General features: G+C 39.2%; 1 protein-coding gene across 1 annotated transcript; it reads right to left on the bottom strand.

The window, feature by feature from the left end:
* Positions 1-5,784: 5,784 nt before the first annotated feature.
* dek (DEK proto-oncogene) lies at positions 5,785-25,949 on the bottom strand. Its single transcript, XM_033981043.2, has 12 exons — positions 25,878-25,949; positions 24,907-25,021; positions 19,985-20,083; positions 18,335-18,444; positions 17,760-17,854; positions 16,708-16,831; positions 15,296-15,610; positions 10,723-10,857; positions 10,544-10,625; positions 7,497-7,639; positions 7,307-7,375; positions 5,785-6,056 (listed from the first exon to the last, which is right to left on the bottom strand). The coding sequence occupies exons 2-12, from the start codon at positions 25,010-25,012 to the stop codon at positions 6,045-6,047; spliced, it is 1,290 nt and encodes a 429-aa protein (XP_033836934.1). The 5' UTR covers positions 25,013-25,021; positions 25,878-25,949; the 3' UTR covers positions 5,785-6,044.

Below are 25,949 nucleotides of genomic sequence, written 5' to 3' on the forward strand. Positions count from 1 at the left end.
TCTAGTACCCCTCCCAGGGACTCCAAGAAGGCCGGGTACTCTGCACTGCTGTTTGGCCCCGTAGGCCGACACAACAGTGAGAGACCTGTCCCCGACCCGAAGGTGCAGGGACACGACCCTCTCCTTCACCGGAGTGAACCCCAACACGAGGCGGCTGAGCTGTGGGGCAATGAGCAAGCCCACACCAGCTCGCCGCCTCTCCCTGCGGGCAACGCCAGAGAAATGGAGAGTCCAGCCCCTCTCAAGGAGTTGGGTTCCAGAGCCCAAACTGTGCGTGGAGGTGAGGCCGACTATATCTAGTCGGTAACGCTCAACCTCCCGCACAATCTGGTAATTTTGAATATTCAAAATATTTATTGAAAACTCTTTGCAATAGTTTAGCGATTTTCCTTTTTAAAACTTTAAAAAATTCAACAGGATATCCATCAGCTCCAGGACAATTTAAGTGATGCAATCACCTTTTCAATTTCTGGTAATGATATGAGACCTTCTAGTGCTTTGGCTTGATCTGCTGATAGTTGAGGCATATTCACTTTCCTTAGGAAGCTCCGTCCAGTTCCTCATAGTTAACCTCGGAACGATATAGTTTTTCATAAAACTGTTTAAAACAGTCATTGATGTGTATTTTCCATGTGTCGAACACCACTGTTGTCACATATGACAGATATGAAAATACTGCTAGGGAAATCCCTTGCCAGCCTTGCCAATAGTTTATTTGGTTTCTTCCCAAATTCAAAAAATCATTGTTTTGCATATAAAATATCTCTCTCAGCTTTCTTTGTAACCATATCACTTAGCATTGCTTTAATTGTCTTAAATTCTGTCAAGATGTCATTTGACTTAGATACTAATTATTCCTCCTCCAATCTTTTAATTTTATTTTCAAGTTTAGTTTGTTCTATTAATTGTTCCTTCTTCTTACGACTTGAATATTTATTGACTTGAACAATTATTATGTCCCACATATAAGCTTTGTAGGCATCCCAGACTACCCTTGGGTCAGTATCATCATTATCATTAACATTTAAAGTCTTGACAAAAATAGTGTCGACAAAAATATGCAGTCAATGCATGTCCTTGACAAATGAGGCTGTGAATTAAATGTAAAGCTCTTCACTGAAGGATTAAAATGCCTCCAGACATCCACTAACTCAAATTTGACAAAAATATTCCTTACTGCCCTTTCTTGTTTTGATTGATTATTTAGGGCAGGGCACCTGTCCATTGACATAAAGAGCTGTTAAAGTCCCCTCCTATCAGAGTATTTGAAGAGTCCATCTCTGCATTAGGTGGAGAGGCAGGGCATAGAAGTCCCCATCATGTACATTAGGACTATAGATGTTACCCAGTAAAATAACTTCTCCATATAAAATACTTTTGATTAAAATGATCCTACCCTCCGTATCTTAAATGTGTCTGTAACTGTAAATGGCAAGTTTTTAGTGTTTAGTGTTTAGTGTTTCTCATCAGTAAGATGAGTCTCTTGCAATAAGGCTATTTGTATTCCAAGTACATATCCTAATATCTATTTACTTTTTATTTTGTTTGGTATATTTGTGCTGCATTTGGAACAACAAAACTGAATCCAATACATGTATCAAGAAACCTCTCTGCCAAGCAAAAACAGAACACACAGCTTGGATTTACCCCATGTGGGCTTGTGTACAAGAAAATACAGCCTGCAAAATTAAGTATAAACAGTAAAAATATAATCTCGCCATAACCTATATCTAGACCGGAGTATAGTGGGGGTAACGAATCTGAAATAGAGGACCAATGGCAGCGCACGTACTGCTCTCTGAACTGCATTTTAGTATGCTGTGAGAGTGCCAAAATAAACCATTGTGACATAAAAATAACAGTGAATATCCCGAATATTACTTGTTTCGAACAATGGAAGTTTCTGAAATTGCCACACCATTTCAAACAGTGTCAACACTGTTACCTCATGTACGGAGGTGCGTTCATATGAATGGCGAAACATCACTCGGGAAGTGTCTGTATGAAGTTGTTGAGCTCTTCCATATTGGAAAGAGAGGTAGTCCTCCCCTTCTGATGAAAGATCTTGTTCAAACACGGACTTGATGCCTGCTTCCCGCAGCCGTAATCATGCAGTTGTCGATGCTTGCCTTTTTTAACCACTTAAGCAGAAAAATTCTGATAAAAGGAGATCTGCCTCTCACCCGCTTCCACTCAGCGTAAAGGATTCTTCCCTTATCAGTGTATTTGTGTAGCCTCACAAGAACAGCTCTTGGCCCGTCTTTGCCTCGTCCAGTTGGCGGTCCTGTGCGGTGTGCTCTCTCGAGTTTGATCCGTTTCTCTTGCATTTCCAAAACTTCAGGAATCCACTGCTCGAAAAAAGTCACTGGGTCCATGCCCTCAGTTCCTTCTTTGAGTCCGGTAATTCAACGACTTTGATTCTCATAGCTGTGAAGTTGTTTCCCTGCTTGTTTAAGAGATTTCTCAATGACATCCAGCCTCGGTGCAGTGGCCATAGATGCATCCTCCAGGTCGGACACACACTTTTCCACATCATCCAGTCTTTGGGTCACTGCATCAAATTTGCCAGAAAGTTTAACTGGCTTGAGAATAGTTGCAAGTTTTTTGTCAAGCATTTCTTCAGTGTTCTTGGTTACTCGTTCCACTATCACATCTTCTCTCAAAGACCCAACATTTTCCACCTCGTTCCCAGTAGCCCCCTGTCCAGCCTCCCTATGGGTGTCATTCTCAGCGCCTGTCTCAGTGTCATCTTGGCATTAGCCTTGTGTCCTCCCGTTTTCGCTCCCTTCTTTTTATTTGATGGAGGATTTACAAAAAAGTTGTCCAGAAACATGTTAGAGAACTTCTACTATGGCAAGTTAGTTGTCTCAGAAATAGTTTGCACAAGAAAAAAGTATGTTTATCCTGTAGCGTGCATCACGTGACCCCCCAAAATGGAATAAATTTAATGTTAAAAAGATTAGAAATGAGGCAGGAAAATCAATAGCTAGGATGAGAAAACTGCAACGGGATAAAAATAAATCAGCTGAGCAGCCTACCGCATATAAGTGACAAAGATGTGTTTGAACTAAGCCAAATGCAAACTAAATAAGATCATCTGTATGCAAACAAAGCAAAAGATGCTTTTATCAGCTCTAGAGCTAAATGGACTGAAGATGAGATGAAGTTCCACCGATTTCTTTAATCTAGAAAAAATAGACAAAGGAAAAAAATATCTAAATAAACTACAAATGAATATTTAACTGATGAGCTGAATACCATAAACAAGCATATTATAGAATTTGAAAAAAAAAACTACACAAACTTTTCATCTCAAGATGCATCTTATCTTTTTAAATATTTCAAAGGTAAAACTCCTGTAACTAATTCAGACTTTAAACATTCATGTGAATCAGAAATGACTCAAATGGCTCAATGTCGCTGTAACTCAGATGGCTGATGGCCCCGGGCCATAGTTTGGACACCCCTGCTATAGAATTTTATAATTTTTTTCTGGAACAACATTAACAATTTGTCACTGGAAGCATTAAAAACAGGTATCCACTTCCTGTTTGGAGCAAGAAATAATTTCCCTATTACCAAAGTCAAATAAAGACAAGCTAATTCTTGACAACTGGAGGCCTATTACACTCCTGTCATGTGATTACAAAGAAACTGCTTACTTGTCTGCAAACAGTCTAAAACCTGGAATAAGGCAAGAAACTGATGAGACATAACTGGCTTTTATAAAAGGACGATGTTTTCATCACCACACAGGGTTAATATTAGACATTTTAGACTACAAGAATGTTGTTTCAGATGAGACATTTATTTTGTTTCTCCATTTCTTTAAGCATCCTTTTCTTTTTAGAACAATGGAAACATTTGGCTTTGGGTCTAAATTCTGTAACATCATGAAAATGCAGATGTGTTGCTCTCAAACAGGGTTTTTCAGAAATGTGGCATACACCATGGATGCCGAATTAGCCCAGTTTTATTTATTATGGCAGCTGAACTTATGGCAATCCTATTAAAACAATCTCCAGATATTGAAAGTGTTCATATTATGGGTACATCATTTTGAATTGGTCAGTTTGTTGATGATACAGTGGTAATTCTTAAAAACAAAAATACAGTGCCCCTTGCAATTGAGAAGATTTACATTTTTTCCAAGACATCTGGTTTGATATAAAATGTTTAAAAATGTGAAATTTTGGATGTTCATAACTGTGATCTAAATACCACTGAAAATATCCCGGTTAAGGAGGAAGTGAAATTTCTTGGTTTGACAATATCGAAAAACATTTCTGAGAGAGAAAATAGTAACATTACACCCCATTAGACCCAGACTAAACGCTGTGGAGAAAACTTTCAAACTGGTTAACTTGCGATTTATCACTGGGTCATATAGGACTCGTATATCCCTGTCACTCGATTTTCTCAACCAGGACGTCACAATCTCCATCAAAAACATGAGGGCCGTGGGCAAAGCTGCAGCCAAAGACCTTCTGAATGACTTTAAACTTTAGGGGACACAGGTGAGGGAAGAGGACGAGGCCTTCTAAGAGGCCATGGTCAAACACCAGAACAATCGTCTGAACAACTTTCTGTTTGGACTAAAGAAGGGACTGTCTCTGCTGTGTGCAGCTGTGGGCCAAGTCTTCTGTGGCCGCTGAACGTATGCATTGCAAATAAAGGATTAAAAAGCATCATGTTTTTGTACTCATTATGCAGAATAAGTGCAATAATGATTGATGAGAATAAATATTTTTCTTTGTGGTGTTAAGGTGCATGTCATAAACTAGTTGAGTCGTGACTTAGTATTCAGTAACCTTGCAAGATTCATTCTCATGACATTACACAACTCACAAAATGTAATTTATGCCTTCAGTGTTCAGACCCAACCCCTCAGGTTTGGAGCGATAATGCAAGCAAATACAATTGGTACATTATCAACCTGAATAGCACAGAATGCGGAAAACGCTCTGGACTGAAGCAGCAGAACAGTATAAAATTAATTAGACTCACCAGTGACACAGTAGAAAACCTGTTCTGTATGTGTTAGTAGTACTGCTCTGTCTGCACCTCTCACACATGTGCGAGCATGTGCACACACGCACACAAACCAAGAGGAACTAAAACTGGAGGAGCTGTGTGGGAGAGAAGTCTTCTGATTTGTCATGATGTAAGACTCAAATCATTTTAAAGGGCCTATATTGTGCTATTTCCTGATCTATGTAATAACACATCAGAAACAGACCTGGAGTTGTGTTTTGTTTCATTCACACGTTTAATGTAAAAAACTATTTAGGCAGTGTTCTTCTCTCAAATGGAAAACTCAACCTTGTTCCCCCGATGATGTCATCTGGTTGTACAGGAAGTGCTCTACACTTACCCTAGAATCATTTGATTTCAGCCCTGGAATTGACAATCTCCACTGAACAAAAGATAAAAGGAGCTGTTAACTTGAAAACTACCACTTCATGACATCACAACATGGAACAAAGCTTTTTGAGCTTTGTAAATGTACAGACTACATCCACTGCTTGCTAGTGTGATCCATAGAAGGGGCTGACGGCATGCGGGGCTTTGCATCCATGTTCTTCGTGGAAGCCAGCCAAGTCGTGTTAGATCAATATTGTGATTTAAAATTTCCAAATTCTAACAATGAACGTACTAGTAATCTAAACTTTTTAGCATTTTAAACCAACTAAACAAATTCTCTACTGCTTTGACTTCCCCCTCATAAATAAACAAGCCTCCACTGTGGTGTAATACATATGATGAATGAGAGCTTGAATTCAGTTTTGTTGAAAAGTTTATTTTGTTAAACTTCAAACCAAATCAGCAGCAACAGATTCAACATTTTCAAAAATATTTTTATCAAAACATATTTACATAGTTCTGTTTTAGACCTGAAAAACTCACGGAGCAGGTGAAGCCAGTGACAACCAACACATCATCAATATTTTACAAACCAATAAAAAGCAAAAGTCTTAAAAACGGATCATTGAGGGAGATGAGGAACTTGGAACAGGCTGAGAAAAACTAAAAAAGGAGATTCCTCATGTGATCAGCTGAAACACAAAACAAAGGATAGTTAATATGAAGACTAAGGCAGGACTGAAGCAGCACTAAAGCGGAGCTTCAACCCCAGATATGTTTTTGAGGCGGAAACATTATAACATGGCTTGAAGCTCACAATAATCCATTTTGTGTCATATAGGACCTTTAAGTAAGGCAATCCATATTCAGGCCGTATCATTTGTAACAATGAAGTCATGAGCTAAAAGTCCTACAGATCTTTGTAGTGTTATCCTGAGTCGCAATGATGCACTATATGGCACTCTTCATTCACTCACCTGCACATAACCCATCCACACATTGACCTGTGAGTGAACCAGAGCATTCTGCAAGGTTCAGCTTTTGTTTGTCATATTACAGCCACTAAGCTCCCTGCTGATATAAAGTCAGGAGAACACAGCTTAAAGTCCTACATTACACAAAAATGACTCTTGTGAGCTGTAAGCCATATTAAAATGATGAAAAACAGACCTGGAGCTGTGTTTTGTTTCATTCACACATGTTTGAGTAACAGTTTATTATTTGTCTCTCTACATCTCCAAAGCTCGAAATGCTCTGTTTCACCTTGTGATGTCATGAAGCAGCAGTTTTCAACAGCTCCTTTTACCTTTAGTTCAGTAGAGACTGGCAATTCCAGGGCTGAAATTATCCAAATGATTACACAGTGGTGTCTTGCTGTACCGTGGTTCATCTTTCCCAGTATCGCTGTTTTGCGGATTCTTCCAGTGCAATTCTACATGCTTTTTTACAGTGTATGATCGTGCATTGTGTTCTGCGTCCTGATTGGCTAAGGGACTGTAGAACATTATCCATCAGTCTCCTCCGTGCCGTGTCTCCTGTACAGTACAGAATGTGTTCAGACAAATTTACATAAATGTTGGATCGACACTACAGCGGAGTGGTGCCGGGACGAAAAGGCACAGTCAGAGGAACTGAGAAATACACGTGAATCAGTATTAATTCATTTACAGCCTGAAAACATATATAATAATTGTAAAAAATAAAGCTGACTACCTCGCAGATTTCACCTATTGTGGGTTATTTTTACAAGGTAACCCCCGCGATAAACCAGTGAACATGTTGGAGTTTAAAAACACAGTGGAGCACTTCCTGTATTACCACAGGATGACATCACAAGGTGGAACAGAGCACGGAGTGTTTTCTCTAAATATGCAGGGTTTGTGTGTTAAATACAAGCATAATATGGACTCCTCTTAAGTCCAGAGGAGGTGGAGGCACTCACAGATTTGACAGTCTGTTTGATGAAGTCTTTTTTGCTGCTCAGGTCATGCTCTGAATACGCCTCAAACACCTGCAACACACACACACACAGAGCCAACACTAATATGTATCACTGTGTTAGATTTCATATTTACACATGTACACTAGTGGTGGTACTTCAGCAATATTAACAGTAGTAGTACTGTGTGTACCTTCTGACAGATCTGTTTCATGGTCAGCTCCTCTAGATCAGCCTCCTTCAGTAAACTCTGCACAGTCTCCTTTAACTGTTGGTCACTTGGAGCCTTCCTGACCATTTTAATCAGCGGCTGGTCTTCATCAGAGCTGTCGTCCGCTGGAAACACAAAACCATACATTAGAGCAGTGGTTCTTAACCTTGTTGGAGGTACTGAAACCCATATGCACATTCACCGAACCCTTCTTTATTGAAAAATAAAATATTATTTTTTCAAATTCAAGCCATATGTATGTTTTACTGGTGCACAAAATAAACCGTGCATTAACATCACTGTGTTCAAAGAATAAAACCAATACAATGCATCAACTCACAACAAATTACTTACATACCTTTTCACAAAGACATGACCTTTTTTAATACTACCACACTGAAATAATTTTAATTTTTAACCTTATGTATTCCAATAATGAACTTATTGTATTTATGCTATTTATTATTTTTAACACACACCCATCACCTAATTTCCATCAGGCTAGAATAATAATTAATATTTACTGCAAATCAGTGTGACTTCTGCTGTTGCCTTTGAGAGACCAGTTCAGAAATGCATGACTTCACCTTGGCCATTCTCATGTCATTTTTATTGCAAAGTCTGTTCCTTTTCTTCGTTTTTATGTCGTTTTATGTTTTTATGCTGTTCGAACGGCTCATTTAAGTTGGGCAGGTACTTCGATAGGCACATCAAAGGGTGCATTTGTCGAATTGGGACACGGCCAGTGTCTGGAGATGCTCACAGTCCACGAATCATGTGAGTCGGGTGTGTGTCTTGACATCCGCCGAACCCCTAGGGTTCGATCGAACCCAGGTTAAGAACCACTGCATTAGACTATGCAAATATATATTGTGTTGACACAATATTAAAATTTCAAACGAAATTTTGATGGAAAAACAAATCAAACAATGACAAATTAATGTAATCTTCATCTCAAAATAGTCAAAATAGTGTTTCTTTAAGTTACAATGTGATTCTAAACTGGTGTTGAACAATTTAAGAGTAATCTTGAATTTTATCAAAAAGTCAATATTTTGTTTCAATACAGGCTTTACTACACTATCTTTACACAATGACAATTCAGAAAGGACCACATGACCCCCAACCTGGGGATAATAACAGAAACTGTGCAATGAATGGAGTGTGCAATATTCTAGTTTTTTGGCACTTTTGTGACCCCAGCCCTCTAGGACAACAGATGGAAACAAGCTTTTGGCTATAATCCGGTGTGTTTACATTCATGTTGTATCATGCCTGTCCATTAACATGCATCGTCCAAATCAAACAAACAAAATTGATTAGCAAGTGATTGTCTTTTGATAACTCTACAACGGACATACACTGCCTGGCCAAAAAAAAGTGGAATTAACTAAGCAGTTGGTCAGGTTTAGGTTCAGCAACAGTCTGTGCACAAAGAATGAGGTCAGCTGACACCTGAATATACTGAATGACCAGGTTATTCCATCAATGGATTTTTTTTCTTCCCTGATGGCACAGGCATATTCCAAGATGACAATGCCAGGATTCATCAGGCTCAAATTGTGACAGAGTGGTTCAGGAGCATGAGACAATATTTTCACACATGGATTGTCCACCACAGAGTCTAGACCTTAACCCCACTGAGAATGTTTGGGATGTGCTGGAGAAGCTTTGTGCAGCATCAGACTCATCATCAATGCAAGATCTTGGTGAAAAATTAATGCAACACTGGATGGAAATAAATCTTGTCACATTGCAGATGCTTATCAAAGCAATATCACAGTGAATGCCGTAATCAAAGCTAAAGGCAGAACAACCAAATATTAGAGTGTGTGACCTTTTTTTTTGGCCAGGCACTGTATAATGCAATACTGCATGAAAACTGCAGATTTTACACAGAAGAGAAGGTAAACAGACTCTCCATGTCTCTGGGTTGAACCCGTCAGGACCAGTGGACAGATCTGAGCCAGGACTAGGGCTAGGAAATGAAGATCTCCAGATATTTGTATTATCTTGATAACTACATTCAGACAGTATTTATTATCAATGTCTTGGTTGAGGTTCTAGTTTAACACAAAATGTAAAAGATCCATTATTTGAAATATAACCAAAAGATTCACACGCACATTTTAGCACATTTATGATGCATCATCTGAATATTGTTGTAAAGGTAATGCAAAAAAAAAAATAAATAAAATTGTTTTTGTCATCATTGCCCACCTCTACCTGCAAAGTGGTTATAAAAGAAGCAAACATGGACACTGAAGGATGGGTCAAATGCAGGTTTAACAAAGAGACAATAACAATAAGGGTGGGTCAAATGCAGAGCACACATTTCCTACTGGAGCACCTTCTAAAATCTATGGTATAATGTGTATTCTGGTGGTAAGGACCACTTACATTTCTGTTAAATATTTTGACCACAAAATGGTAGCGTTGAGATTTGTAAACTTGTATCCCTGTGTGTCAGATGCCCTCCCATCCTCTTGTATCCCTGTGTGTCAGATGCCACCCATCCTCTTGTATCCCTGTGTGTCAGATGCCCTCCCATCCTCTTGTATCCCTGTGTGTCAGATGCCCTCCCATCCTCTTGTATCCCTGTGTGTCAGATGCCCTTTCATCCTCTTGTATCCCTGTGTGTCAGATGCCCTCCCATCCTCTTGTATCCCTGTGTGTCAGATGCCCTCTCATCCTCTTGTATCCCTGTGTGTCAGATGCCCTCCCATCCTCTTGTATCCCTGTGTGTCAGATGCCCTCCCATCCTCTTGTATCCCTGTGTGTCAGATGCCCTCACATCCTCTTGTATCCCTGTGTGTCAGATGCCCTCACATCCTCCTGTATCCCTGCAGTGTTAGACTGAGATGGGAGCTGGTCAAATGTCTAGTTAATCTGCAGATGTTCTAGTGTGTCAGATGCCCTCCCAGATGTTGTGGTGTGGTTGGAGAAATATAGCAGGAGAATGGACCTTGATCACAGGGGGGAAAAAAAAAAAAAAACATTTGTAGATTTGACTTCTGGAGATATTTTACCCGTTGTGTTGTTGGTTTTACTGTTGCTGCTGCTGTCCGCCTTCTTCGTCTTCGGTGCTGGTTTGGACTTTTTCTTCTGGGGCTGAAACAGAGACTGGTGAGCCAATCTGCCACATTAACACAGGGATGACATGCACACTCCACTCCTGAGCGGAGGTTAACTACTCTGCCGCTCTCACTTGGTTGTCGCTGCTCTCAGACTCAGAGCCCGTCGCTTCCTTCCTGCTCCTTTTTTTCACGGGTTTTGTTTGGGATTTTGTCTTTTTCACAAGAGCGGACATTTTGGCTTTCCCTCGGGCTTTAGGTTTGGGAGACTGAAATGAAACACATGAAATTACATTAAAGTGGGTTCTAAAGATCTGACCTAATTTATAACTATACAATTGTCCCTCGCTATATCATGGTTCAGCTTTCGCGGTCTTGCCGTTTTGCAGTTTGTTTTTTTTGTGCAATTATGCATGCTTTTTATTTTACAGTGTATGAATGTGCATTGTGTTCTGCGTCCTAATTGGCTACCGGACTGTAGACCATTGTCAATCAATCTCCTCCGTTACATTCAGCCAAATTTATGTGATCTTTGATTTATTTGATATTACTTTATGTATTAACATTTATTTGAGTCATTAGTATTTTGTTTATTACTTTGTACTTATTTTATCAACAATTAATATTTTTTATTATATTATGTTGGATACATTACTTTCTTCATAATAATATTGGTTCCTACTTATTGTTGCGGTACAGCACATCTGAGGAGCGCACCGATAAAAATGTAACGTGCACGAGATGAGATGAGTTAAATTGTTGAATAAAGACAAGCTGTAACTGTCCTACTGTGTTGGTCTATTTAAGCAAAGAAGACAGCAAGAAAAAATATCATATTAAATCTAACTGTAACCTGCCAAACCACGGCCTCAAGAGACTGAAGAGAACAATATATTAGGGTCACATTTACATAAATGTTGGATCACAGTGTGACTCTGAAGTGCTGTATGTTTGCAAGATTTCTCCCTGACAAAACTCACAATGTCGATGAAATGTTCTGCACCAACAAAGACACATACAAAGGTCTGAACTTTGAGAGTGTTTAAACGAGAGAAATGTGAGACAATGTTAATGCCTGTGTGAGAAAAGTGTATAAAGTGTGTGGTGAGGTGTTTTACAGCTGCAAAACATACAATAGTTGTAAAAAATAAAGCTGTCTACTTCGCGGATTTGGCCTCTTGTGGGTTATTACGTAACCCCCGTAATAAACTAGGGACCACTGTACTTCCTAGCTGAACATGTGCAGTAGACTTCATGTATTTTTGTATAAAGTAAATAAAACGCAGCTGAATGACGTGAAACTATGATAAATATTTAGCACAGGTTCTAGATTTCTGACCTGCGGGACGCACCCCTCAAAATATGTAGGGTATCATTACTATAGCCTATAAAATAATCTAATATTCATCTACATTGGCTTAAGTTTGATAATAAAGTTTCTGTAAGCACGCAACTGGCGGAGTTAACTTATAACCTGACACCACCGCAGCACACCCTTTTTGAGCGGCATTGCGCACCACCTATGTACGCCATATTAGCCAGTTACAACCATTTGCCACAGTAAACGGAGCCAAAAAGAAGCGATTTAGAGATGGAATATGAGGTATTGTCTGTTTAAACCCTCAGTCGTCCAGGTCTGATCCATAGCAAAAGATGAAGTTTAAATCTGTCTACTGGACAAATTGTAAGAGTGAAGACGTTTCACTGCTCATCCAAGTAGCTTCTTCATTTCTGGTCAGAATGCTGGTGGCCAAAGCCTTATATCTGTCTGAAGGGAGGGGCTAACCACACTGAAACTGTAAACACATATTGTTTTCAGTTTCAGATGAAACAACCCTATTCAGCCCTTAATGACCCTGCTATTGTTCTCATTGTTCTGAGTCTGAGGATGGAGTCTTAGATGGGGGACAGATTATGTCTCAGGCCCCCATTGCTGTTTAAGGAAGGATTGTATTTCCTAACAAAAATAGCTTCTTTAACTCCCCTCTCAAACCATTTCTTTTCTCTGGCTAAGATCTGAACTTCACTGTCTTCAAAGGAGTGGTTAGTGTCTTTGAGATGGAGATGTACGGCAGACTGGGGTCCAAAGGAACTCTCACGCTGGTGTTGGTATATCCTCTTATGGAGTAGCTTTTTAGTTTCTTCAGTGTAACGCTCACTGCACTCTTCACTACACTGAATGGAGTAGACTACATTACTTTGTTATGGCCATAAACAAAGTAATAAATTCAGATCTTAGCCAGAGAAAAGAAATGGTTTGGCTATGGAGACAATAACTGTTTACAGCAGGGGCGTCAAACTCATTTTCATTGAGGGCCACTTCAGCAAAATGGCCGCCATCGAGGGCCAGATGTGACTGTGGGGCAGTGTAAATGTCACTAAATGTAACCAAATGTCACGTCAAATAAATGTAACTAGTTTTAAACTTGTCAAATAACTGTTCCTGTATTTATTACTTATTCAGTGTGCAAATATTACATGTCTCTGTAACTGCGTATCTCTAGATAAACTTTTGAATACTTAGCTCCATGTTTAGTGTCTTTCACAACCGTCCCACCTCAAAGCACAAAAAATATACAGGTTTTTCTTGTCTTCACCTTCACCTTTCTTGAAACTGCCCTCCACGCCAACAATTTTCCTCTTCCTGAACATTTTGGGATCATTGTGTGCAAATATTTCTCAGTTGCACTTTTTGGGAAAATCTCAGTAATGCACACATTAACGCAGCATGGACTTATTTTAAAATTACAGTTGTGCCTTTTAATTTACCTTCTTGCGGGCCGCATTTGGCCCCTGGGCCTTGAGTTTGACACACGTGGTTTACAGTTTCAGTGTGGTTAGCCCCTTCCCTCAAGACAGATATAAGGCAGTGGCCCCCAGCAATCTGACCAGAACTGAAGGTTTTATTTTGTTTTGAAAGAAAACTGCAGCTGGTTCATCATATTGACAGATTCAGTCCCATTATGTCTGTCTTTTCACATAAATAAAGCTGCATTTATTGACAGAGTTTTACAGTGTTTAAAATGATTGCGGGTGCAGATTGGGGTGGGTTGTATAATAGCTTCTGCTGTGGAAAAAAGGCTGACCCGTGCATCTCTAACAGGTACCATCCCACCAAGATTTAGAAAAACATGAAAATGTCAAAATTTGAAAAACATGAAAACTTGTTATATGCACTTTAAAAACTTGCCTACTTTACAAAATAGTTACTGATACTTTGCTGTGACATCATTTTGGCAGAATGTTCAGCACTTACTATGGTTATACAATGCAAACAGCAGAGCCAAAAAAGTTTCACAATTGTATGAAGACTGTTTGTAGTCACTCGCACTTTTTTTTGGTTGAAAATGAAATACCTAAATAGGACCAATTCAAAAACTGTTGGCTAGTGCTAGCTAGCTTGTGACTGTAATGTTACGTGAGATGGATTTGTTCAACAGCACTGTTTTAGTTCAAATTTAGTTATTTCTGGTCAGACTGTGTTAAAACAAATATCAGATTAAAGTCTAACTTGAGTAATATAGCTTCAGACAGAGAAGTGCCTCCAGTTTGCATCACTCCCAAAGGAACACTACTGACATCATCTGAAAAGTACCAAGTTTAGTTGTTTTTGGGAGTTATCCATGTGAATGTTGGTTGATCTTCCTGAAACCACAAAATTGTTGATTTAACCAACAGAAAATGGAAACTAAAATGAAGCCAAGCAAGGCAATTTCTGTGGTGACTTTGAGATCTGCAAAAATAGGTACTAGTTATGGGACTTTTGGGTCTTTTATGAGATTAGAATATTTTGGATCTGTTCTTTACAAAAAAATCTGTTCAAAGGACTGGCTCTTTTTATATTTTTAATCACAGAGAGAAATGACCAAGGCTCAGATCAGTTTAAAATGGTTCAAACTGTGTTTACACTTGAAATGACATTCCAATAACCCGCAAAAGCTTTATTTTTTACAACTATTATATATGTTTTAAGGCTGTAAAACCCCTCACCACACACTTTCTACACTTTTCTCATACAGGCATTAACATTTCCTCACATTTCTCTCTTGTTTAAACACTCTCAAAGTTCAAACCTTCATATATTATATGCCTCTTCTTTGATGATTGCTTTATTGTTCATGTGCCTCTGCTCCAGTGGTATCCACAGAGGCGCCTCTCTGTGCAGAGAAACACTTAAGTCCAAAGCGTTACTGAAATTTGTCGGTGCAGAACATTTCACTGACAATGTGGGTTTTATCGGTGAGTAAACTTGCAAACATACAGCCCTTCAGGGTCACACTGCAATTGAACATTTGCGTAAATTCGGCTGAACACATTCTGTACTGTACAGGAGACTGACTGACAATGGTCTACAGTCCCTTAGCCAATCAGGACGCAGAACACAATACACGCTCATAGACTGTAAAAATGCATGTGAAATTGAACACACAAAAAAATCTGCGAAACAGAAAGGCCGCGAAAGGTGAGCCGTGATATAGAGAGGGACAACTGTAAACTATGTATTATAATGATGCCATATATTTTTTGTGCAAAAAGCTCTCACTTTTTGTGTTGGTTTCAGGGTTTCATATTAACAAACCATTCAAAACAGTATCATTAATAGCTACATCCTATAATTTTCCACTTTGTATAAGATAGAAATTGTGATGAGTCTCTCTGAAAATTGTGATATTAGTTTTTGACATATCACCCACTCCTGCGCCTTACCTCGTCTTCATCCTCCTCTTCATCCTCTTCATCCTCAGACTGCTCCTCCTCCTGTTTATCCCCAGACTCTGCGCCAGACCCTGCCTCTGATCCGTCCGTCTCAGTCTCTGTCTTCCTCCCCTCTCCCTCCTCCTCCTCCTCCTCCTCCTCTTCTTCGTCGCTGCTTGAGTCCATGACAATGGCTTTGCTCTTCTTGGGGCTGGAGTTGGAGCTTGGTTTCTGTTTGCTGCCGTTTCGTTTCTTAGAGTTTTTCTTGGGTTTTGAGTCGTCACCCGAAAGGTTCTTCTTCGAACGTTTTTTCTTTTTTGGCAATCTCTAAAGAAAAAACAATTACTTTAGCAAAGGCTACCAGCAGAATATAGTTTCTGAAACATATTGAGATCTACGCAATGTATATTAGTGCACTTGAAGAAAATTTTGCTACCAAATGGACCTAATGAAACTACTGCACATCAAATCAGGTTTGTCAAGCTGTTTGTACAATTTTGCATCATGTTTTTGTTTATTTATGGAAAACTGTCGTGTGAGATCTTGGGTGCTATAGGCTTGTGAGATGAGCATTTTACAGGTTCGTACTGGAAGGTTCAAATAGCACCCGGGAGAGATGGCTAAAATACGTGCATGGAAGACATCTAAAACCTCTTCAGGCATGTTTTTGATGAGGAACAACATTATAACAAGGTAGAAAAAAGAAAAAAGATTTTTCCCACCGTTTAAAAACACACAATCTGATCAGTGATCATTCGACATGATTTAATCTAATTAGATTGCAATGTCCCATCTTGAATCTGAAATTCAAGTTTAAAAATGCAAATGCAGTGTGATTATATTCTCTCAGGCACATTGTGGCTGTCTACTATATCAGCATTTCATATTGATGATGAATGTGATGATTAGAGATACAAACGATAGATTGGGATGATATTTGGCTGGCGTCCTAAATTGTTACTCAAGTTAAGACTTTAATCTAAGCTTAATTTTTACAACAATCTGATAATAAAGAACTGACATAGCTGGAAGTACAACAGGTGAACTGATTTGTACTGTTAAACAAGTCCCTCTCAAATAACATTACAGTCACAAGCTAGCTAGCATTAGCCAACATTTTCACACCTAAACAGGACCATGAATGCTCATATTGATCACAGTCCTTAAAATGTGCCGTTTAGATCCATTTTGTATTGTTTTCTTGAGTTGTCTGACTTTTTTTTTGTTAGTTATTGCTAATGTGTGCATTGTGTCACCATACTCACTCCTGAATATTCCGCCATAGGCATACATGTAGATCCCCCTCCAGCGTAAAGTCAATGCAAAGTATCAATAAAATGTGACTTTATCTGAGTCCAAGGTTGTTGAGTGTACTTTAAAACAGTATCTCTTCCATAAGAATAAATAATGTGTAAAACTGAGACCTTTCCGCTGCTTTTGGGTGACACCAGAAACATCATGATCCTGTGGACCAGGTCTGCGTGAGTGCCTTTCTTCTCCAGGTCCAACACCTCACACACAAACTTCAGCTTTGTGTTTGTGAAGTTTCTACAACAAAAACACAAGATCTCAGACATGTGTAGGTCAGGACTAGACCGGGACTAGACCGGGACTAGACCGGGACTAGACCGGGACTAGACCGGGACTAGACCGGGACTAGACCGGGACTAGACCGGGACTAGACCGGGACTAGACCGGGACTAGACCGGGACTAGACCAGAAGTTGAACCAAAGCAGGACCGTGCTATTTTACTGAAAAACATCAGAGCTTTCTTTGAGTGGTGGTGTGTAGTTGAATGATTGTTGTGAGTCTGCCATCTTATGTAAGAGTGTATATATTTCTTGACTGTTTTCTATGTATTTCCTGTACTGTAATTTTTACTCTCCTTTTAAGGTGGATAGTATCTGCTGTCAAGGGACGACGGATGAAAGATAGCCTTTGGCTAATTCTGGCATATTTACAGAAATGTCGATTAATATGCAGTCCCTGAAATAAAATTTTTTTTAAAAAAACAGACCAAAGCAGAACTGAACCAATACTAGACCAGGACCAAAGCAGTACTGTACTAGTACTGAAACTAGTACTAACCAGGACCAAAGCAGAATGGAACCAGGACTAAAGCAGGACTAAAGCAGGACTAAAGCAGGACTAAGGCAGGTCTAAGGCAGGTCTAAGGCAGGTCTAAGGCAGGTCTAAGGCAGGTCTAAGGCAGGTCTAAGGCAGGTCTAAGGCAGGTCTAAGGCAGGTCTAAGGCAGGTCTAAGGCAAGACTTAAGAAATGTAAACCAGGACTGAACCAGAATGGAAGTAGGGAGTAAAGCAGGTCTAAGCCAGGCCAGGACTAAGGTCAAGCCAGGACTGAACCAGACCCAAACCAGATCCAAACCCAGCTCACACCATGCTCTAGAACATGAGCAGTAATTTAAACACTAATTGTTTATTATTTAAATTATTTAAATCTCTGATAAAAACTCACTTCTGGAGTTTGTCCCGTTTCTTGGTGAACTGTTCACTGTCGGCGTCGAAGGGAAATCCATTAAATTGACGAAGGTTCTTCTTTATCAATGACAACTGACAACACAAAAACACATTTAGGTAACTTTACAGTATAAAGGGCCACTATGTAAAATTTCTGTTAGAGGGTTTGCCACCTGCTTGTCTCCATGACAATGTTATTTATTTGCCAGGAATGATTAGTATGAAATTAAACATAGATTTGTTGCATTTAATAAATTGCATGTTTGTATTGCTAAGATAAATCCTTTAACATTCATTTTTGCTTTGAATGGGTCACCTCTCCACACAATTGACTTGTAACTTGGCTTGGTCACAATATATGCTTGTCTCCATGGAGATGGAGTCTAAACTAAAGCCATATTGTGCACTTTGAAAGATTTTCTGATCAGATACTGCTATCCAATATTTGGCCTTTTATAACATTTAAAATAACTTAAAATCCACAGCAAGGGCCACAAATATATCTTGAGTTAAAGAAATAATCACAAATAAACTAAACGAATAAACTAAGATAGGGAGTATTTCTTTCTGTACTTTTCCTCGCCGGTCAAACAGCAGATTGTGCAGAGGCACCAGGTCGACAGGTTTCATCTTGTTGAGTCGGTGACTTGTACGAGGGATGTCCCCGAGTTTCTCTCCGCTGCCTGAAACAAAACAACATGATTAGGTCAATGTCAAAAGCATCTGCAACTACACCACTGGTATTGAGGGGGTATTTTACTTCTATGAGGTATTAACTGGTAACACATATGATTATAATATTGTTATTCATATGTAGGGCAAATATAAAGTTTTCAAAACATGTTTTATAAGTTTCACTTTTGTTTCTAGGTCTCCCCTCCCTTTGCTTACCAGTACTCACCCCTTCAGAGCACTATCACAACACAATCAGCGTGCATCCTTCTAATGAAACTACCGCACATCACGATGAGTTTGTCAAGTTGCTATGTACACTTTTGTATCATATTTCAGTATTTTTATGGAGAATTGCCGCATGGGAGCATGAACGACCTACGCTTGCAGGCTGAGCATTGCGCAGAATCCTACAGTTAACTGTCAGTAGGGTTCAAAAAGGGCCCAGCAGGGCTCCAGAGGGAAATTTTTGGGTGCATGTGCACCTAAACTTTTGCCTGGTTGCAACTCAACATTTTCCTTCACAGATCCTCATCACATCTCTTCTCCTGTATCCTCTCTCCTCATTATAAACACAGATTAAATACTATTAAATACATTAAAATGATTCCTTTAATTGACAACTAAGTAAAAAAATATTAATTTACCCCTTCTCCCCTCACCTATGACCCGATTGCTACAGTTTAAGTTAAAGCAAGTCGGAGCTGAGGCCACACCACAGAAATCATGAGCTTGATCCTTGATATTTAAAAGAAACTGCCAACACACGGGGGTGAAAAAGAAAATTAATCTAGGCGGCAAAAAAGATGCCAAAGATCAACTACTGAAAGTAAAAGGTCTCTCTCTGCACTTACTATAGTTAACTGTAAAGATCCTTAAAAGCACAGACTTCTCACTCCCTCTTTGAATAGCTTTTTATTAGTTAAACTTACAGGCTTCAACTCATTCTGTTTTAACTTAAAGAAAAGGTAAATTCTTAATGTTATTTGATCAAATAAACAACTTTCAATAGATTAAAAAAAAAAACAACTCCCCACGTACCCCATACAACACTCCCTGGGGGTACATGCACCAGTTTGGGAACCACTGAACTAAACCAGTGATAGTGTGTAACTTTCTGGAGGTGCAAAGTGTCAACATGATTCCATGGAAATAGAACAAAGGAACAACATTTTCATGGAAACAAGCAGCAGTAAGCCCCCCTGCAGACCAAGTATGAGTGGAGATACAAGCCCACTCAGAGTAAGAATGCATATTTTTTCTACATTTTTCAGTGCAATTAAAACATCCATAATGGAAAAAAAAAGTTGCATTGTATGGCTTTTGGAACAAATAAAAATGGCTCAAAAGTCTGTCATCTGTGTCAAACCACATGCTTCTACTCCTTTACTGTAGATCCTCCATTAAAAAAACCCAAGCTGATCATAAGCTGTTAGACATGACTGAATCTTTAGGTTAGGTTTAGGCCAGTGGTGACTATCAAAGTGATGTGCCCAAAAGGCCAGTAAACCCCTCGCGCGCGTTTCTGTGCAATGGGTGGATATACTGTACCATCTCCGATGCTCAGTTTGACTGGCTTTTTGGGGACCTGCATGTCCAAACGCTCCACACTCTTCTTCGCTCTTTTCCCTTCGATGATCTCACCAACTCCTGAGACAAAAACACCACCGTTACAAGCATGCACGGCATAAAGAAGTGGACTAAGTGTGACATCACCTGTACAATTTGACTCCAGTCAAATGAAGCTCATTGAGGCTAGCAGTTATAGGGGCAAATTTGGAGCTGGGCTCCATAGCTGGAATTACAACTGCAAGTATCATAGCAACCAAAGAGCCAATCTGGATCGAGGCTGTTGAAGGCAACATCCCTTCTCTTAGCAACTTAGCTTAACAATGCTGCCAATGAAACCTATTGCTAAGAGTAGTGGGAGCAACCTTGATTGCCTGATTTGTCTGTTATTTATGTTCATATCCTGATTTACAAAATGCTGAAATAAAAATACCAGGATTGCATAGAGCAGGTTAATACAAACATTTTGAGACCAAAATGACGAGGCTCACTGCAGCCAATACAGAGAGAGGAGTGAACATTTTTCAATTTAAAGTTAAGCGAATGAGGCAAAAGGCTCACCCATGATTGCTTCCTATTTGGAACATGGCGGCTAGTGGGTTAGCCATGTCAATTTATATATACAATCTATGGTTACAAGTGACACACAACAATAACCCATTCTTTTGGACTGCATATATTAGTATATGGGATGATATGAATTTTTTGAGCCAAGACCAATATCCGATGTTTGGCTGTGGCCAATAACTGATACTATACATTGCCTGGCCAAAAAAAAAAGTTGCCACTTGGATTTAACTAAGTAAATGGGTACGAGCCTCCTGCAGTTGGTCAGGTCTAGGTTCAGTAACACTCTGTGCTCAAAGAATGAGGTCAGCTGACACCTGAATATACTGAATGACCAGGTTATTTCATCAATGGATTTTTTTCTTCCCTGATGACATGGCATATTCCAAGATTACAATGCCAGGATTCATTTGGCTCAAATTGTGAAAGAGTGGTTCAGGAGCATGAGACAATATTTTCACACATGGATTGGTCACCACAGAGTCCAGACCTTAACCCCACTGAGAATGTTTGGGATGTGCTGGAGAAGCTTTGTGCAGCATCAGACTCATCATCAATGCAAGATCTTGGTGAAAAATTAATGCAACACTGGATGGAAATAAATCTTGTGACATTGCAGATGCTTATCGAAGCAATATCACAGAGACATCATTTTCACACATGAATTGGCCACCACAGAATCGAGACCTTAACCCCATTGAGAATATTTGGCATGCGTTGGAGAAGGTTTTGCGCTGTGGTCAGACTCATCATCAATGCAAGTTCTTGGTGAAAAATGATTGGACGAAAATAAATCTTGTGATAAATCCTGTAATGTCACAGCGAATGTGTATCAATTTTTTTTCTCCACTTTTTTTTTTTTGGGAGATTACTTTTTTGGCCAGGCACTGTATTTTTAGCTTGTAAAGTAAAAACAAAAAATGTTTATCGGGATAAAAAAAATAAAAATAAATCGTAACATGTTTGTCTAACATGCAGACATAACAGTTCCATTGCCAGTTCCATTGCCATTTTGGCTCATTAGTCAAAAAGGTCAAACAGAGACTAAAAACCTCTATTGTTCTCAGCCAACACCAATATAGACAATGGTATCAATATCTGCAGATATCTCATCCATCCTGATTAGCAAATCATACATCCAAGCTGTTTATTTCACCTGCTTCAAACCTGCCAATTTAACAAACATTAACATTACCAGCTCTAATTTAATAGTTTTTACTCAAGCTGCTATGACATGTGAATTCCTCCACTGTGCCATAAAAAAAAGAGGTGGGTAGTCAAGAACCTCATGATACAACACCTATCCCAATACGTACATCTAAAACAAGGCCTTAAAAGGTTCAGTTTTATTGCTCTGAAAATCTAAATAGTTATAATTAGACAGAAAAAGTTTTGTGTTGATGACATCATCAGGCATGACCAAACTATGCAGCCCTCAGACTTCCAGGTAAATTGACACATATTATCTTAAGCAGTACTTTTTACTGCAAGTTTTTGAAAATCTTCTTTGATAAAGCGAAATATATAATGTGTCCTATTGAGGATCTATGCAAGAATAAAGATTCGGTGGCTCATTCTTATCTGTTTGGACTGGTGGTCAATACTGTGAATTAAAATATGTGCATGTCAGTCTGTGTTTTGATATGTGGCCCCAGTTTGGATACAGCTTTCATATCAGAACACAACTGATTTATGAATAAGCTACTTTTTCATCCAAGAAGCGTTGAATGAATCATTTCACAATATCATAGTACAGCATTTCTATACTGATATGCATATTGCCACGAGGTCTGCCACAGTATAAGCACAGTATTGTGCAATTCATACAGTTCTATTCTATTGTACATTTATACGATTTGGCCTAAGGTGCAGATTATTTTAGTTTCTTCCTTTTGGTTTCACAACTCCCTCAAATACGAACTATCTGACCTTCCCCCTCGTGAACGCAGAGCACAGAGGAGTTACAAAGTTTTTGTTCCTTGTTTTCAGAAGGAAACAGAAGCAAGACAAGGCTTGGGCTTGATGGTGATTACCGGTAGCTAAAACACAAATCAACAGAAAAAAGACCAATCAGAAGCAATCTTAGGCAGGTGTAAAGAGTTAAATCAGATGACAGCAATGGAAGTGCCATGTGCATGTGGAGTTTTTAGTGCGCTAAAAAGACACATTACATTGTAAGTACAGTGATTTGTAGTGGTGCATCCTCTGCACAAGTGCTGTCACTTAGCATGCCTATGTTTGATATGTTCATGAGTGTGCATTTGGTAAATGTTTAATTTTGGTTTATCTGATGCCACTTGTCTGTGGGAAAGAAAATAACTTAACTCAGTGGTGCAAACTTTTTGCAAACAGGGCCAGATTTGGTGAGGTGAAAATGTGTGGGGGCTGACCATTTGGCCTGATCATTCTTTGAACTATTAATATTAAATGCAAATGAACTATTTAATTATTTTTTACTTTTTATTGCAAATAGCTTTCACCTTCCAAAAAAAAAAAAAAAAAGAAGGATACACAGATTATAAATATGAAAAAGTAAACATTTACACTGGTTTTGATAATCACAATAAAATAAATTCACTGAGATTTTAGAATGTATTCACCTCAGAAGGCTAACATATAACTTGCCTGCACTAATTTGAAGGGTTAAAGCAGTGGTTCTCAAATAGTGGGGCGCGCGTATGACTCCGCGTATGACACTGTAGTACCGTACGCGCTGTATGCAGCGCGTACGCAGCGCACGCACAGCAAAGAGCAGGAGAGAGCGAACAGATCGTGACACAGGGCAGTGAACAAGAAACACTTTTGCTAAAGAGACACTATGGAAAACATTTTAACAGGGATGAAAAGAAAGGCGGATATAGACGGAGGTAAAGTCACCCGAAAAATAAGACGAGGAAGTCTGATGAAGCGTATTTAGCACTTGGCTTCACCGTGACTCCGGTGGGACACAAGGACAGACCGGTGTCTGCTGTGTCTGAAAATTAAGTTAAGGCGCCACCTCATTACACCTCAGTCACGCTGATAAGACGCTGGAGTTTTTTCAGCGTAAACGTGCCAAATATTGCCAACAATCATCCCGCTTTGTAAATGTCACTTAAAGCAGCAAGCACTGAGCATCATATAAGGTGCTAAATTGCCATTGCTAAGTTACTTTTAATTTGATATTTATTTAATTTTAATGTATTATTTTGATATTTATTTAATTTTAATTTAGTCATTTGATGTTTATTTAATTTTATTTTTTATTTGATATTTAATTAAATTTCATTTAATTAAATATCAATTAAATTTAATTTAATTGGGGGGGGGGGGGGGATTGAGAAGCACTGGGTTAAAGTAAGATCTGACTGTAGTAAATAAGCCAGGTCTGACTCAAAGACAGTGGCTTTGATGCGCAAAACGTCACATAGGTGAGTCAGTTAGTCTTGTCCTTCCACAGTTCTTGTTAAAGATCATAACCGAGAATGTCTTCTCATACAAATATGTCGAACCAAACAAACTCAGAATTTTCTAAGCAAATGTTTGACTTTCTTTAAACCTGTCTTTACACAGAGCATGGCTCGGATCTGCTGCCATCTTCTGGTGAAATATAATATTGCTTGTACATGTGTATTTTACACTGGTCAACAGTGCTGATGGGCCACACATAATTATTTTTATTCCAGAGGCTGTGGGCCTCTTTGTACAAGAGCTGCAGTTGGCCCCTGGACCGGACTTTGGGCATGTCTGACTTAACTGATTAACTGACACTGATTGCGGGTATATTTGATAATTTTAGGCCAAATAAGGTTCATCTTTAATTCACACAAGCAGCAGGCTGTATTTTGGCAGTCTCGTTTGCAGTCATTTTGTCTGGAAGCCTAACTTTGCTAATTTGACACTTGATGAAGCCAAGAGGTCTGTGCAGCTTTCCACTGTTAGTCCAAAAATCCAAACCTTCACATTCACACCGCACCAAACAAGACCGTGATCCATTTCTAGAGGCCAATAATATTTAATACAGATGGCGGTAGCTAAAATTAATATTGTTCAAATGCAGATTTTTGTTGCAATACAGAGGGTTCTTGGGTCTAGTCACTAATAGATCATCAAGTTCAGCATTTGTGAATCTACCTTTTGGATATTTCATGGTAAAAGTACAATGTGATCAATGAGGAAACCTGACTTTTGCCCTCATCTGGGAGTATGATGTCATCACATTCTAGAATCTGAAATCCACTAATAAGAGGACATTTTTTCAGTATTTGTTTTGTTTATATTTTTTGTCCCATTTTACTGACATCACAAACTTATACAGCTAATTACGGGGTATCATAAAACTCAAGTGAGACCTTTACCCCAGAGGGAGGGCTTGTCTGGACTGGGCTGTTTCTTGGGTGTGTGGTCGGTTTCTTCTCCAGATGCAGGTGACCCGTCCATCGCCTCCTCCGCAGCTTCACTCATGGTTCCTCACTGCAGACAATAGGATCAGAGTCAGAAAGAGCAGAGAAACCTGGGACTAAACCAGGGGACTGGACTAAAGTCAGGACTAAAGTCAGGACTAAAACCAGGACTGCAAATGAGACGGGGAAAAACCCGGAATGAACCTGGAGTAAACCAGGTCTGAACCAGGACCAAATAAATCAGGATCGAACTAGGACTAAATAAACCAGGATGAACCAAAACTAAATTAAATCAGGGCCAAACCGGGACTTATTTCTTAAGATATTGTTTATTATCAAACTAAGAATTTCACTGTCCCTCTTCGGTACCATATGTTCACTCTCCCTCCTCTGGTCCAAATGATTGCTTCATTAAAAAACAAAAAAAACAACAACAACAATATTACAGTAGTGCTCGATGTTTAATTTCCCTTAAAACTTGTGAACAGTTTAAATAATTACTCAGCCAACAAGTTTAACGCCATCATTATTATGTTTCCTCCTGTCATCACTAAAAGCACAGCAGGTTTGGCGCGTTTCGGCCAGAGCTTTTCCACCTTCCACTTTTAGCCCTTTTAAATGAGATAAACTAATTATTGCAAATCCCACGACCGCAGTATATGTCAAAAGACACTAGTGTTTAATAGAAAAGCACAAACTGATTAAAAGCCTGATTAAAACCCTGTATTTTTCTCCGGCTAAAGGAAGCTAATGCTAACTCTGGCGTTAGCTCAGTGACGTTTAGTTTGGGGCATTTGTTTGAGAGCAAATTGGTTCTTTATGAGATTACATGGTATCAGCGTGAAACGGAATAAGGGTATATTTTCTGTAAATTCGTCCGGAGATCGTAGTGACTCCGTGGCATGTTTTAAAAGCCGATAAAATACCGTATTTTCGCGTTGTTTTGGTCCGTCTCCGCTGCGCGCAGCGTCGCGTCAGATCCGCGTTTGGGATTCTAA

The sequence above is a fragment of the Periophthalmus magnuspinnatus genome, chromosome 16, assembly GCF_009829125.3.
Source record: "Periophthalmus magnuspinnatus isolate fPerMag1 chromosome 16, fPerMag1.2.pri, whole genome shotgun sequence".
Classification (NCBI taxonomy): domain Eukaryota; kingdom Metazoa; phylum Chordata; class Actinopteri; order Gobiiformes; family Gobiidae; genus Periophthalmus; species Periophthalmus magnuspinnatus.